General features: G+C 41.3%; 1 protein-coding gene across 4 annotated transcripts in view; it reads right to left on the bottom strand.

Moving 5' to 3' along the window:
- triob (trio Rho guanine nucleotide exchange factor b) overlaps positions 1–15114 on the bottom strand; it is a 103040-nt gene that overhangs the window by 84188 nt on the left and 3738 nt on the right. For all 4 annotated transcript variants that reach the window (XR_004555650.1, XM_034127565.1, XM_034127566.1 and 1 more), the window contains exon 2: positions 4822–4875. Coding sequence is in view for 3 of the 4 variants with exons in the window: in XM_034127565.1 (XP_033983456.1) it covers positions 4822–4875 (54 nt within the window). In the remaining variant the exon portion in view is untranslated. The remainder of the gene's footprint in view (positions 1–4821; positions 4876–15114) is intronic.

The following is a 15114-nucleotide window of genomic DNA, read 5'->3' as shown; positions in this document are numbered from 1 at the left end:
AGTATAATTTGAATCATTCTGACATAATGACACTGTTTTTGATTCAGTAATTAATCCCTAAAAAAAGTCCAAACCGTCTTATATGATATCCTGTAATTTAGACATCTAAAGCTGTGTCCAAACATTATTATTCAGTTATAAAAAGACATCCATTAAATCATTGTGTATATTTTAAACAAGTTAATCGTTAAAAGTTATGAAAATGCTCCATTGAAATAAACTTTGGATAAAGAAGGTTTTCAGATTGTTCTCCATCAACTCTTTTTGGATTCAATCTTTTTCTTATTTGCAGCCACGAGACATTTAAAGTGGACCTATCATGCTATATTTGAATAATATATTGTAGGGCCATACCTATATAAAACATGTCTGTGAAGTTTTTTTTTCAAAATACCAAACAGATCATGCATTTTAGCCATGCCTCATTTTGCTCTATTTTGCTCTCCTCCAGCCCTGTCTTTGCATGAGCTGCAGCTGACCACGCCCCCCTGCAAAGGAGGGGGGCGAGGCACGAGCGTCATGTTACCATGCTGTTACCATGCTGTTACCATGCCACGGCAACCTCTCATTCCCCTGATAGGTGGAGAGTTGGCCATATAGGCGGAGCTCCTCGTTCCTGACGTCAGAGAATTTTCAAATCTGTATCGGTCTGTATCAGATCCGTTGCAGCCCCGTTTTTAGAGATTTGGGTATGGAGGAAAAGAGAGAGGGTTGTGTTTTCTGACACTTGAGTTCCCTGACACACCGGGGACGTACAAAAGTGCATTTTGCATGATAGGTCCCCTTTAACTAAACAAATATCATTATGTTGATATCCTGTGACAGGAGGATGCAAGCTGTGCTCTTTCTAAAACCAACACAGCCAGTCTTCCACAGCATGATCCAATTAAGGATGTCTGCACAAACACACACACACATACATACAAACTAGGCAAAAGGCACACAGAGAGGTCAGGATGCACACATCCACGTGCACATCTGAGGAAACAGCATGCACAGACACACCAAGGTGCACACAAACATGACACAAACATACTCGGTCCAGCTGTCTCTGTGTAAGACACTACAGGGCGTCTAACTGACGTTCCTCTCTTTCATCCCATCTACTGCACATTTCACAGAGATATATTAGTTGTAAGCTGTGATCACAAACTCTTTAGATGCTGATGGTCAGAGATTGCACATAGTACATGCCTTCATGCATATATGTGTTGGTACTTTCGGTAATTAGATGACACCTTGTCAAATGGTTTGTTTTTTCTTTGTTAAGAGATGATGTTGAACACACATGAAATGAAAATGATATGGAAATGTAGCTTTCCTTTTAGCTGAATACTTTATATGGGTCAACTAATTTCTTTCCTCAATCTTCATGTCTGTTTTTTACTGTCGTTTTGAGCTTTTATTGCACCCATTTTGCATTTCACTGCCGACATGTTTGTACATATGGCTTAATTACAAATTATTGATTAAAAATAGATGTGTAAATGCCCTACCAAGATATAACAGGACAGAGGAAAAGAGATAGCAAGGGAGAGATAAAAGAATGACTTAAAAACAAGAGAGGGAAATGGAAAGAGAGAGAGTGAGTAGATACAATCCACCCGAACACACACTTACGACCACATCCACAAACACACCATACAGTATAGAGTTTTGTCTTCCCCACCCTGGCCTCTGCAGGGGAGAACAAAAAAAAGCAAAATCCAATGAACTCCAGAGAAAACCACTTCCTCCACTGCTTAGAAGTGTGTTTGTGTATGCGTGTGTATGTGTATGTGTATGTGTATGTGTGTGTGTGTGTATGCCTGCCTGCTTGTCTACCCGCAGTGCACATGGTTAGCATTCAAAGCCCAATTCAATAGGAACCACACAGTGAGCTCCGTATGGGTAGAGATGAGAGACCGAGTTCACAGCTGAATTAAACTGAACAGAAACATATGGGGAAAGGGAGGAGAGGAAAGGGGGGAAGAAAAGAGGAAATGAGAGGAAATAGGAAGGGAGGAGAGGAGCAATAAACGACAGGAGATGAGAGGAGAGCTAGGGCTCTCCATCCTTCACTCACTCTTTCGCTCCCTTTCTCTTTCCATAGTGAAATATTCATCTACTTTCAACCAGCAAAACAAGGACTGCAAATCGTTTTGATCCAATTTGCTACACTACATGTTATCAGTGCAGCAAGAGATCAGAATCACACTGTCTGAACAGGCAGATTATCTTGGACTGAGAGCAAGAGGATATCTGGGGAACAGTCCAACTACTCTAAACACGCTTAGTCTTTAAATCCATATGTAGGCCAACAGTGTTTTTGGGACACTGGGATTTGGTGGTTAAGTGTCTTCTACGAAATCTATCCAAAATCTATCCAGATTATCTGCTTTTTTGGGGGGGGGGGGTTTCCTGTATTGAACACATGTTCTGAATAAAGTGAGTGTAAGACAGTCTGATTGCATGTCCATATCTAGTTCACGTTTAGGTATGGCAATGTAAACTAGTGAAACTGTAAATCAATGCATATTTTCCTTGGTTAATACATTGTGTTAAGTGATGCAGTGTTCTGATAACCCATAACTAAACAATTGGGAAAATAACAAAAACTAAATATACGGTTTGAGTGAAAGATGAATACACTGTCTAGAGATATTGGTCTAAACCATTGCTCAGTATTGATAAGGCTGCAAGTAACCATAGAAACAAGAATGAGGCTTTATGCTACGTCAATGGATTAACAAAACTGATTTGAAATAATCACTTTTATGTGCCACATTGCCAAATATTTAGCGGTCTTCACCTCACAAATTATTGTCGATATTGTGATACATACGTATGTAATGTCCTGTGTATGTAACAATTTGCTGTCTTAGGAAGTCATCCTTGCATTCCCCCCCCCCCCCCGTTATGTCTTGTTTAGTTGCTTGTTGTTGGGTGTTTTGTTGTTTTTTCTGTTATCTGGTGCAATGTCTGTGTTTATCTTACAACTGAAAAAAATATATATAATAAAAATAAATAAAAATAAAGATATTGTGATACATCAGTACTCATCAACACACAGGACAAGTCGGTCTCTCTACATGTATAAAGCTTTGTCCACCAGTAGCCTACACAGAGTTATGCAAAAAACAAGTCTATGCCAAAAAAACAACAACAGAAATACAGGAAAAAGGAAGCTGTGGGCTTGTCCAATACTCTAAAAGGATACAAAAACAAATCTAAAACCAGCACATCTCATTGAGGCAAGACTAAAAGTCACAACAATGTCCATGAGAATATTCAGCAAAAGGCACACATGCATGATGGCTGGGAGGAGACAAATGAAAAATAAATAGATACCATCCCACTTACAGATTAAAATAACTAGAAAATATCTATATATATTTGAATGGTTAGTCATTCTCGTGAAAGGGTACAGTCATCCACCAACGCAGATACACATATATTTAGACAAACCACACGTGTCCTTCCTTCACACAAAGACACATATAAATGTTAATAATAAACTGTTTTGGCCTACAGCACACTTCTAGATTATACTATAATGTGCCATATGAGCTATAAGTAAGTACAAGATGCATTAGCATTATTTTGTTCTCCCAAGAGGACTTTGCACACCTACAATTTCACGTTACAGTGCAACAGAATGCTTCAGGCAATTGACTTAATCGGCACTTAATTCAACAGAAAGTTAATGTTGTAGAGTAATTTAAAATGAACAATGAACAGGAAAAGGCCGGGTCGGAAATCAGCCATAAATGTCCAGTACAATCTGATGACTGATTCACTGCCAGCTGCTTTTATGTCCCATGTAAACAAAAATACACAGATGTCCTTAGGGATGAACTTCAGGAGTTTTGGGCAAAAGGACTTCGCACAGGATTTGGCTGCCCTATCCTAATCATGACCTATTCAAATGTTGGCTGGAGAGAATAATAGGCAGAGCAGTCCATTGAACACAGTCCTGTAAAATGTCCATCCCTGAATGACCCAATTGGAAAACATCATGTCCAACTGTGTCACAAAGGGCTCACAGAGCTAAATGCAACACAATCTACTGAGGTTCTTTTGAGAGATCACAACCATTCATGTGTGTCCCATCCATCCCTGACTCTCTCCTCTTGCATCAGTCTTCTATAGCAACACTATCCACAAATACATCTTTAAAGTCATACTTTGTGTTCACTCTATTACAACACTGACACGTTCTGCCACTGCATGCCAACTTTCCTGACACAGATTACTGCAAGCCTTTCAATTTAAATCAGACTTTCAATGGAAAAGCTCTAAACACTTACAACGTGTTTTAGTCCAGGAGAGATTAAAAAGGAATAATCCATGGTCATGGAATCAGGCCCACATTCATTAGAGATAATCTTTGTGACCCAATAAGAGCCACTTAACTTTCCTGTACAGTATATACCCAAAAACACCCTGGAGAGTGACTTGGTGTATTTTTAGTATATGGTCCTGGGGGTGTTAGGGATGTGAACCCACAAGGTCATGGTTGCTTGTTGACGACACAGAAGAGGTTAAATCTAATGGGATTCAACGCAGTAGATGTTTGATGGAACAAACCATTTTATTTAGAGTGGGCATGGGACGTGGTGTTCCTGATGTTCCATCTCAGTCACCCTCTTACTCACATAAATACACCACGTACAGAATAGAAGCTGTCAAATCCTTGGTGATATTGAGAGTATTTGATCACAACACTCCTTTTTTACTACAGTGATTCCCTTCTTTCAAAAGTCTACATGAAAATCCTTAGTTCCCACTTTGCCCAGGAATTATATGTTGATATTGGACAAATAGGATTAAGAGACGTACCTGAGGTTTGACCTGGGCCATCCAGTTTGGATTCACATTTTGGAAGAGAGCAATCTGAAAAGAGAAAGGGAGATAAAAAGATTAGAGAAAGTAACTTTGATAATGGAAAAAGAGAATGAAAGGACTGTCATGTGACCCACTAGAGCAGTACCACAACACTCACCATGTGTTAGTGTCAGAAGTTAGAGCTTTGTGATTACACAGTACAAATGAGAGAGTGAGCAATTGTGGAGCGGCTCTCTGATCTGAGTCTCTGGATAGTCCCTCGCTGGGGTTAACAGCATTTGAAAGCTGCTTGCAGGTGCGCACACACATCATTTAAAATGTGGGACAAAATGCACATAGTACATGCTGTATAAATGAGCCGTTGAAACTATACTGTAAACTCAACACTCCAAATGTTTAGATCTAGACCAGGGATGGGCAACTTGGATGGTGGTAAAGGCCACATAATGTATGTACTGGCCACCAGGGGGCCGCAGATTCACTTGGAACACACACACACAAATTCCATGTATTGTATGTCATTATTAACAAATTAAGTCTGACATCTTCATTGACATTTTATAATCTTTCAGGGAACATCCTCTAATAAGCTCACTAAACAAATATCAGTTCACAGAAATGTTATTTAAAAAGGGGACCTATCATGCAAAATGCACTTTTGTACGTCTTTCATACATGAATATGTGTCCCCGGTGTTCCAGGGAACTCACCAAGTGTCAGAAAACACAACCCTCTCTATTTTCCTCCATACCCAAATCTCTAAAAAAGGGGCTGCAACGGATCTGATAAAAACTGATCCAGATTTGAACACTGTCCTGACGTCAGGACAGTGGTGCTACGGCTATTGGGCCAACTTCACCAATCAGGAGGAGACAGCCACGGCCATTGCCGTTCGAAAGCGCTGGAGAAGCTGTAGTACATATGCCAGGCCTGTAGATGGTGCTGTTCTCACTGAATCTGCCCTTGCAAAAACAGAGCTAAAAAATGTCAAATTGAGCAAAATGAGGCATGGCTAAAATGCATGATCTGTTTGGTATTTTGAAAAAAAAAAAAAAATGCCTTATGGTATGGTCCTACACTATATTATTCAAATATAGCATGATAGGTCCACTTTAATTTTTACAAGTGGCTTGTTTGTATTGAACAGGTTATTTAACAGTGGAATAAAACTATTTTAAACTATTGGAAAGCACGGGAAATGTGTGTGCATTAAGATTAACCATTAAGATGACATAAACATGAAGTCATGAACACTAACCCAGACATTAGTTGTCTAACTTGAACCTACCTAAGACACTTGTAGCCTGTCTCTGCTGACGCACAATAAGGGGAATGTCAACACAGACACCTGTCAACCCGCACTCTGCTCTTCCTCAGCGCCGCTTCCCCTCCCTCCCGCTGACATTATGAATGAAAGGCGTATAGTAATCATAGATAACACGGCAGGGTCCGTGACAGTTTGTTTTCATCTGATTTCAAATAAACAAAGTCTTGGTTTTTAGAATATTAAACTTGTTTTGCCAAATTCAGATGATAAATACAACTTTTAAGCTTGTAAAGGCATAATTACAAGCGGTAACTTAACATCACAGCAGGCATAACAACAGCCGGTGTTTCTTGTGAGTGTTTCCCCGGGAAACAAACACAATACACACAAACGCGTCACAGATTATTTTGCAGTATTTGGCTGCCGAACTAAATCATGTACGCAGCTTGCAACGTAACTAGGAGTCTATTGGACGGCCCCCAGGCCGCCATTTGCCCATCCCTGATCTAAACTATACTTTACATCATTTTGCTCTTCATATCTCTCCTTTACCATATGCACCCAAACTCAGTAACATACACCATACAGACCCAGGCACACTAAATTATAGTTTAGTGTATAAATTATATTATAAATTGGATGTGCATCTTGTATCTGGCAGCAGGCTGACAAACTGTATTTTTGGGTCACTCTTCACTCTTCAGTAGGGCACTGTAGTGGCACAAGATAACAGAAAGGCAGGGAATGAGGAACAGGCAGCTTAGCGCTTCTTTGCTCCAACTTCTCCTGGCTGCCTGAAACGAACAGTCTGGCATATGCTGTGAAGGATTACAGTGAGCACCTGTTCACAAACTCTATGTTTTATTTTATACAGTGTGTATGGATTCATAGTTTGTTCTCTTTCGTTTACCTGTGTATGAAGTCACAAATGTAACCTAAATTAATGTTTAGTAACACTGTAAAGATGGTTTACTGTTCACTGTCAGTGGATAGTGACTAGATATTGACTGGAGAGTTCATGGTCAGCATATGCTGCCTGGCAGGGATTAGGTGGCAACATGCTAATAGGGCAGGAGGGAGTGTGGAGGATAGATCTTTGACTAAATATGATGACAGAAAAAAACTGAGTTGAAAAAAAGGTGCCTTTGCCCTTTAAGAATAAGCTAAAGTGTTCTCCAAAATCTCATCCGACTATCATCCACCCCGGGCCATGAGAGAAACCTACTCATTTATGTTCTAAAACAGATCATGTGTTAATACATGTTTATAGGGAATGTAATGTTCATAAGTGAGAAACAGCGAAATGCCACTTTAGGGTGAACAATTTCACCTGGGACTGTTTTTCTTATTGGGAAGAGAGGAGAAAATTAGTAGGGGCACTTTTGTTGGACATGTTCATCTTATAGTAGTTTTTAAGTGTGAAATATCAGATTGATTTTCTTTTCTTCAACGTGCAAGCATTCAGTGTTAAATTGGCAACACGTTGTAGCCAGAGATTCATGCGTAAATGCTAAAGCAGCCAAGTAAACAACATCTAGCAGCAAACAAGTACAACACAATTGGCAGCATTTCTTCTCATAAAGTACCAATGTAACTGTAGGTACTTTTTTTTAAGCCAACACAGTAGGATGGGATGTTAACTTTGATCCTCAACCCATTTTATCTGAAGCCAGAGAGGCCAAGCGGAGGTTTAGCCCTCCTAAGCCAGAAGAGCACTGGGCTGGCACTGTTCACGCGACAGGGATCAGAGCCTGCTCCTGTCTTCAAAGCCAAGGGAATGTTAAAGTGTGTGTGTGTTTTTGTGAGAGAAAGAGCGACTACACAGTTCCTGTTGGACAGACTGAGCACAGCTGTTGACAGAAGACAAGCAGTCTCAGGCCACACACACACACACACACACACACACACACACACACACACACACACACACACACACACACACACACACACACACACACACACACACACACACACACACACACACACACACACACACACACACACACACACACACACACACACACACACACACACACACACACACACACACACACACACACACACACACACACACACACACACACACACACACACACACACACACACACACACACACACACACACACACACACACACACACACACCACACACACACACACACACACACACACACACACACACACACACACACACACACACACACACACACACACACACACACACACAGAGCAGGCTGTGCTTTGATTTCACCAAAGCCGAGTCCATGCTCTGCTTTATTCCATGTTTTTGTTTTCATACAGACTAAAGCAAGACCTTGCCTTGTAAAACATGCCATAAGTAATGTCTGGTATCTGGAGTTGCAAGGATGATAATGGACATGTGCATGAATGCCAGACAATATATATATATATATATATATATATATATATGTATATATATATATATATATTTACATTATTGAAAGTTATTGCTACACTATCAGGTTTGAAAATAATGCACAACTGAGAGACCCATTATTTTCTAACTGGCTTACTCACTAACTGACTAGAATGAAAAGATAATACACATCTTGACACTTGACTTACTGACACTGCACCACTCTCTAAAAGAGGAAGTTCTTAAAAACTGTGTGTGTCAGAACTCAAGGGGGGCATGGCCTCATGACTTTGTGGCTGCTTTTTCAAAGGAGGCACCACGCATCGTGGGAGGCTTGCGACTTCAGATACCAGATCCAGATGCTTTCTTGGTTTAAGCTGTAGGGAAAGGGTGAGGAGATAGGGGAGTGAAAGATGGGGGAGTTGGAAGCATCTGCTAAAGGGGCATAAGGAGAGAGGAGAAAGGTCAAGGAAGGAAGAATTAGGAATGCGGAGGAATCCTGGAAAACATTTTGTAAACCAATAAGTTTAGACAATGGTCAGCAGCTATTCTAAAAAACGATGTGGGTTATAATGGTGAACTTAACACCCCCTCTTTTAGGATATATGCCAAAGCCTAGACACTTAAGACACTCTTGCTGTTATTTGTGCTTTAAGGTGGAAACAGATTACTTTCAAACTCCCCCCATAGGGCGGATAAGTGGTATTATTGTTGGTGCTGCTGACGGATCTCTTTCCATTTTGCTCAGAGACCAACAACACAGGACCCACTGCATTTTTGCCACAAAGTGTGCAGTGGAGACAGTGATAACATATTTTCAGACCATTGATATTCATGCGAACAACAACATTGCTATTGTAAGAAGCATACTGTCCAAAGCAATAGATAACTGTAAGAATAGCAAAGAACTAGAAACAGCAATCTCTAAGCCAGGGGTGTTCAAAGTGTGGGAAGGTGAGCCTCCCCTCAGAGAACATATGAACAGCCGCGCCCCCTCCCAATTATTATTGCTATTATTATTATTATTATTGTTGTTGTTGCTATAATGCAGGGGTATTCAATTGCATTTCAAAGAGGTCCAGTAAGAGAAAATGTCATTAAATGCTTTGTTTTCGCTGTCTACCTTTCTCTTTTTTTGAGCACGCCATTTGAAATTACTCACTGACTGCACCGATTTGATTGGCTGAGTAGCGTCACCTCCTTAAAACATTAAACAATAACTTTTTCAAACCTTTTTATCTTTATGTTTTAAACATTTTTTTTAAACATTTGTAAAATGTTCAACATCGTGGATAAATCCTTATATGCTCCTGGCAACACACTGAACGTCAACTTTGCCTCCTTATTACACTCACCCCTAGTGGGAACGATGAGTCTGCATCTTGGATGCGCACAGGCGGATGATGCGGGGAGAGTCCTGCATCGGGTCGGGTACTCGACGGGTGACCCGCAAAAAAAGTGATTCGGGGGTGGTATTTAGAAAAAAAAAAAAATCCGGGTTCGGTTCTGGGTAAAACAAAGAAGATGCGGGTCGGGTCGCGGGTGTTGCATAATAAATATATTTAAATAATAATAATTTAATTTAATGTTTAAAGATTCCTCAGACCTCTCCCCCGCGGGACTGCGCATAATCATAACATCTGCACCGGATCAGTCTGCTGCTGAGCGCGCCACATTCGAAATGGCTGAGGTGAAGCTCTCTAGCGGAGAATACAGCATTGTAAATAACTCTTCCTCAAGAGCGAAATCCAACGTCTGGGAGGCTTTTGGTGTCATCCTAGATGGAGAAAATAACCAACATCCCACGCTTTTTGAGCCAAATACGCAACTGCGTGTGTTAATAATTGCACGTTTTCACTGCTCATAGGATATGCGGGTTCGGATCGGTTTGCGGATCTTGTGCCGACGGGTCGGGTCGGTTTGCGGAACTAATTGGCAATATGTGCGGGTGGCGGGGCGGGTTCGGTATTGCACGTCGCGGGTACGGGGCGGGAAGGGGTCTTGAAAATCAGACCCGTGCAGGACTCTGGCGGGGATGCAATGTAGACAGGAATAAACCGGAATAAACGCAGATCATCCTCTGGCTGCAGCCTTGACCGGTACTTGCTTTTGATCAAAGTCAATGCGGAAAACCCGCACTCACACAGGTAGGTGGAGGTGAAGGGAAGGAGCACTTTTACAGCCTTTTTGGCGAGGTGGGGGAACTCGGTCTCCACAGACAGCCAAAAGTGTGCAAGTGACACTTTACTCATCTTTTTCTCGTTCTTTTTTTCTCCTGCTGCGCCTCCCCTGAAGCTCTCTGGCGCCCCCCCAGGGAGGTGCGCCTCACACTTTGAAAACTGCTGCTCTAAGCTATGAATAAGCTATGAATGAGTAATACATGTATACAATAATGAGTAGGTCACTTTTGTTATTTAATAATCTAGCCTAGTAAAAAGAACATATTTCTATCACTCTCCTTCAACACCTTCTTTTCATTCACTTCGTAAACGGGGTTATTTTTCATGGGAACAGTTTATTACCTCAGTTGTTCCACTACCTGGGTATAGCTATTGTAGCTTTGGTGAGTTGCCTCTAAAGGTCCTTACACACCAAACTGACACCAAAGAACACGTCCCAACGGAACATCGCCTCACGTTGCCTCACGTCGCCTCACGTCGCCTCACGTCTCCTGCGTCTTGGCCATGTTTCGCACTGGAACACACCGCAAAGACTTCAGCCAACGGCCAAATTGCACGTACGAACTGCGCATGCGTGAATGGCAATAACTCTCCTTACCAGCAGGCGGCGGTAGTGTGTATTCAACAACCGGAAGACAGACTGCATGATACACCGAGAGAAGAAGAACAGACTGCGTGATATAAACAAACAACAAATAGCGTGAGCTGGAGTTAAATGAAATCTCAGATTTGCCTTCTTAATAGTTTGTTTGGGTCCCTCACTTCCGTTTCGCTTCTCATGCACTGATTCGCTAAACTGAACAGCCAATCAGAGTGATTTCTTTGGCCGACGGCCTTTAGCCGACAGCCCCCCGATTCAACATGTCTAATCAGCGGCGGAAGGTGTCGGCACAGCCGAAAAGACACGACGGTGCGGGACACACCAATCTGAGTAGGGCGACACGACGCTCATCGACGGCCCGACATCTATCGACGGCCGAAATCGGCTTGGTGTGTAAGGGACTTAAGGGACTTTAGGGAAATGTTTGGGCTTTTATTGTGAAAGTGAAATGCAAACAGAATTGCATCCTCAAAGCTGGCCTTAAAGGGGACCATTCTACACACAAATGGTGTCATTATTCTATAAACATTAAAGCAATCAACAATAACTTAATAATGATAAGTTTAAACAAACATGTTAAATTGCCACTTAATGTGATGCACATCAGTGAGGGGGGGTGGCTACTTGGGCTCAAGCCCCGGATGTTTTCTGAAAAGCCCCTAATGTTTCACTGAGAAACATCTCGTCAGTAATGTGCAGTACCGGAGTCCAACAGAGAGGCAGCAGCTGCGGGACAGTAGCCTGCGTACTACCCCCCATGTGAGGCTCCGGCGAGTCCACAGTTCACGCTAGCACCCTCGCTCAACAACTTCAAAATTGTGGACAAGCCCCGGATCTCCTACAATCCTAAATCCGCCACTGATGCACATGTTGGAGTCTGTTACAACTTTGATTGGATATGTCATTTATTATATTTACAAGAGGTGAAGAGAATGCATTGTGGTGAGCATCATAAACAGGAGACCGGATATTACACAACAAGACAATGATTTGAATAAATGGCGACCCTGAGAGGGACGGTATGAGGTAATGGTGGTAGGCTGTGTGGGAGAGGAGTGGAGGAGGAGATGAAAGGAATGAAAAAGGATAGAGTGAGAGAGAGTTTGCTGTTGACTGACAAGAGGTTTCTCTCTTATCAGATGGGGGATTTGCAGGAGACACACAGACCAGCCCACAGCCAATTTTTATGATCTGCAATCCTCCTATGCCTCCATCCCTCGTCCATTCATTCCTCCATCCCCCTCTTCCTTGCTTCCAGAGCCCTGGGCGACATGGGTGGGATGTAGTGATTTATACCTCTGTGCATGTGTGTGTGTTGTGTGTGTGAAGTAATGAGGCTGTCCCACAGGCTACATTTCCCATCCTACAAAGACATTACCAACCTATTGGAATTCCTGATTATCAGCTAAAGGATACCAGCCATGTATAATCAACTGATCTCAGCCATGATGGCTATAAAACATTTGAGTATTTTGGTTAGTTTTTGGTGATATGATTAAGGCCTATACTTATACATGTATGTTCATCACTAAAGATATATCTCTTAGCATAAGCACAATGCAGAAGAATGTAGCATAGATCTAATAAGGTAAGATCATTCCTATGATTTTTGTACTGAGGACATGCCTGGTCTGCAATAGATATTGTGAAGTAAGGCGTGGTTATATCTTAAGATAAAGAAAAAGCGAAGACCCTGGTCCTTGTATTTGTGTCGTCAAAGTGACCTCTGGTATAGATGTACATGACATTATACATGAATCAATAATTTGGTGAGATGGAGGGGGGTTACATGTTCGTAAAGTGTATTACGACTCTCTCGAAAAGGTCGAGTGTCTCTGATGAGATCGATCAGCAGGGTCTGGCTGTAAAAAAGGTAATTGCCTTGCTCTGCTACCTTCTTGATTGTCCTCTCCATAAAACTCTCCAATAAACACTAAGAGATGGACTGGGCTATAACAAGCTTCACAACATCTGGTCCTTATTGGGAGGTTGCAGCAGGCTTTTTATATACACTCAAGAAAGGAGGAGAAAATGCACTCTTTTCACTTGAAAACAGGAAATGCTGTTAATCTATTTGACAAAAACTATACAGAAATATTTGTTCTTCAAGCTATTCCTCCTTTTCTCCTTGAGTTCGTTAAGTGAAAATAGTCGACTGTGCATGCAGGCCCAGGCGATTTAGCAGTGCAGGCAATGCCAAGCTAAGCTTATAGTCTCTAACTCTGACCAACTGCCAATTAGGCTGCCCCTGGATTCAACCGTAAGGCTTCAGCCTCATGGAGGAGAGTAGCCTACATTTTGCAGGGTGTGCTCCACCCAAGCCTCAGCTCTATAATTTGATGAGTGAAGGCTTGTTTGTCCCTCTAAGTATGTCATGTCCTCTCTTTCTGACTGTCACTTTTCTTCCCTCCACTCCATATTTTCATTTACTTTCATAACTTAACCTCTCTGTCTTTCCTCTGCTGTGTCTTATCAGTAAAAATGTGTCTTTGCCTTCCCTTTTACCCCTCTTTCTCTCTACCAGCACTGTCTACTGTACATTATACGCTCAAGGATGCATACTGCATGGTGCGTTAAAGTCCTCTTCCTCATCTACATGATTATATAAGATTTCTGCTTGAGTATGCAAGATAACATTCGGTCATTATGCTTTCATCGACTACTGTATGACTGTGAGAGGAGGAAATAAAGAATTGCTGCTCAGTGATTTGGCTCTCATTACAGACTTGCAGAAGCACAGGTCAGAGGGTTCACTTTGGACACAGAAGAAAATGCCTCAATACTGAAACTGCCATTTGTAATGCTAATGTATTGTTCCTCTCTTTAAAACAGATGTACTGGATTACACACTATTAAATAAAGCATGCATAAAGAAACGAAATAAAGCATGCATAAAGAAATGCAACATGTATGACTAGTGTTTTATTAACTGTTTTTGCTTCAATTTGCCATCAGTCCTAATTGAGCTTGAGCACAAAGTCATGTTTTAAAAAGCTTAGCGGTCTTACAACTCATCCTTGCAATCGTAATTATTCTCAACAGAACTACAATAACAAGCAGAGGTAATCATTTATGCTCCATGCCTATCAATTATTCTTCTGGTATAAAACATATATAATTTAACACAGCAGACTGCAAAGACACTCATACATGTATAGTTGAAAGCATGTCTGCATTAATAATGAGTAGAGTAGAAGCCAGTTTCACAAAGTACAGTGTGACACTTGCTGCTAGTTGCACAGTTACGGTAGATCTTTGCAACAACCCTAAGCCCATTCTCCATGACTGATGACCAATGTCTTATTGCCAGTGTAGGTATGACTGGGGCTACTGCTTTTATGCCAGTTGTTTAGAGAGATAATTAATCTCATTCCAGCATACAGTACATCTAGCTGCTTTTATGTCAATTTGATTTTCCCAGTGCAGTTCTGTACAATAATGCTATTGCACAGGACAAGTAATGTCATTACACACCACTCAAGAGACTACCTATGAATTATATAACAAATATACTAGGGTGCACATTTTATTTTTGGTTTTTCAAAGATATCCATAGTACTCTAATAGACAGTGGTTAATCTAAAGATATATTTCATAAACTACACATTTTCTCCGACATGCCTTTCATATACATCTTTAGAGGGTAAATTACATGTGGCACTGCAGGGATCAACACAGTCCCGATTAAGGCAACGCAAAAAAAACATTTAAAAAACATCTTTATCACATAAGGACACACAAACAGAAATGTGATGAAAAATATTTGGCATGAATAGTTCAAGGGTTAGGATTCCTACACGACCTTAACTTATTCAAGGGTGGACTAACACATAATTGAAATGTGCGGTCTGTCATTGTGACAT

The sequence above is a fragment of the Trematomus bernacchii genome, unplaced genomic scaffold, assembly GCF_902827165.1.
Source record: "Trematomus bernacchii unplaced genomic scaffold, fTreBer1.1, whole genome shotgun sequence".
Taxonomy (NCBI): Eukaryota; Metazoa; Chordata; class Actinopteri; order Perciformes; family Nototheniidae; genus Trematomus; species Trematomus bernacchii.
Note: the sequence above shows the minus strand (reverse complement) of the source record. Positions and strands in the feature narration are given on the sequence as shown.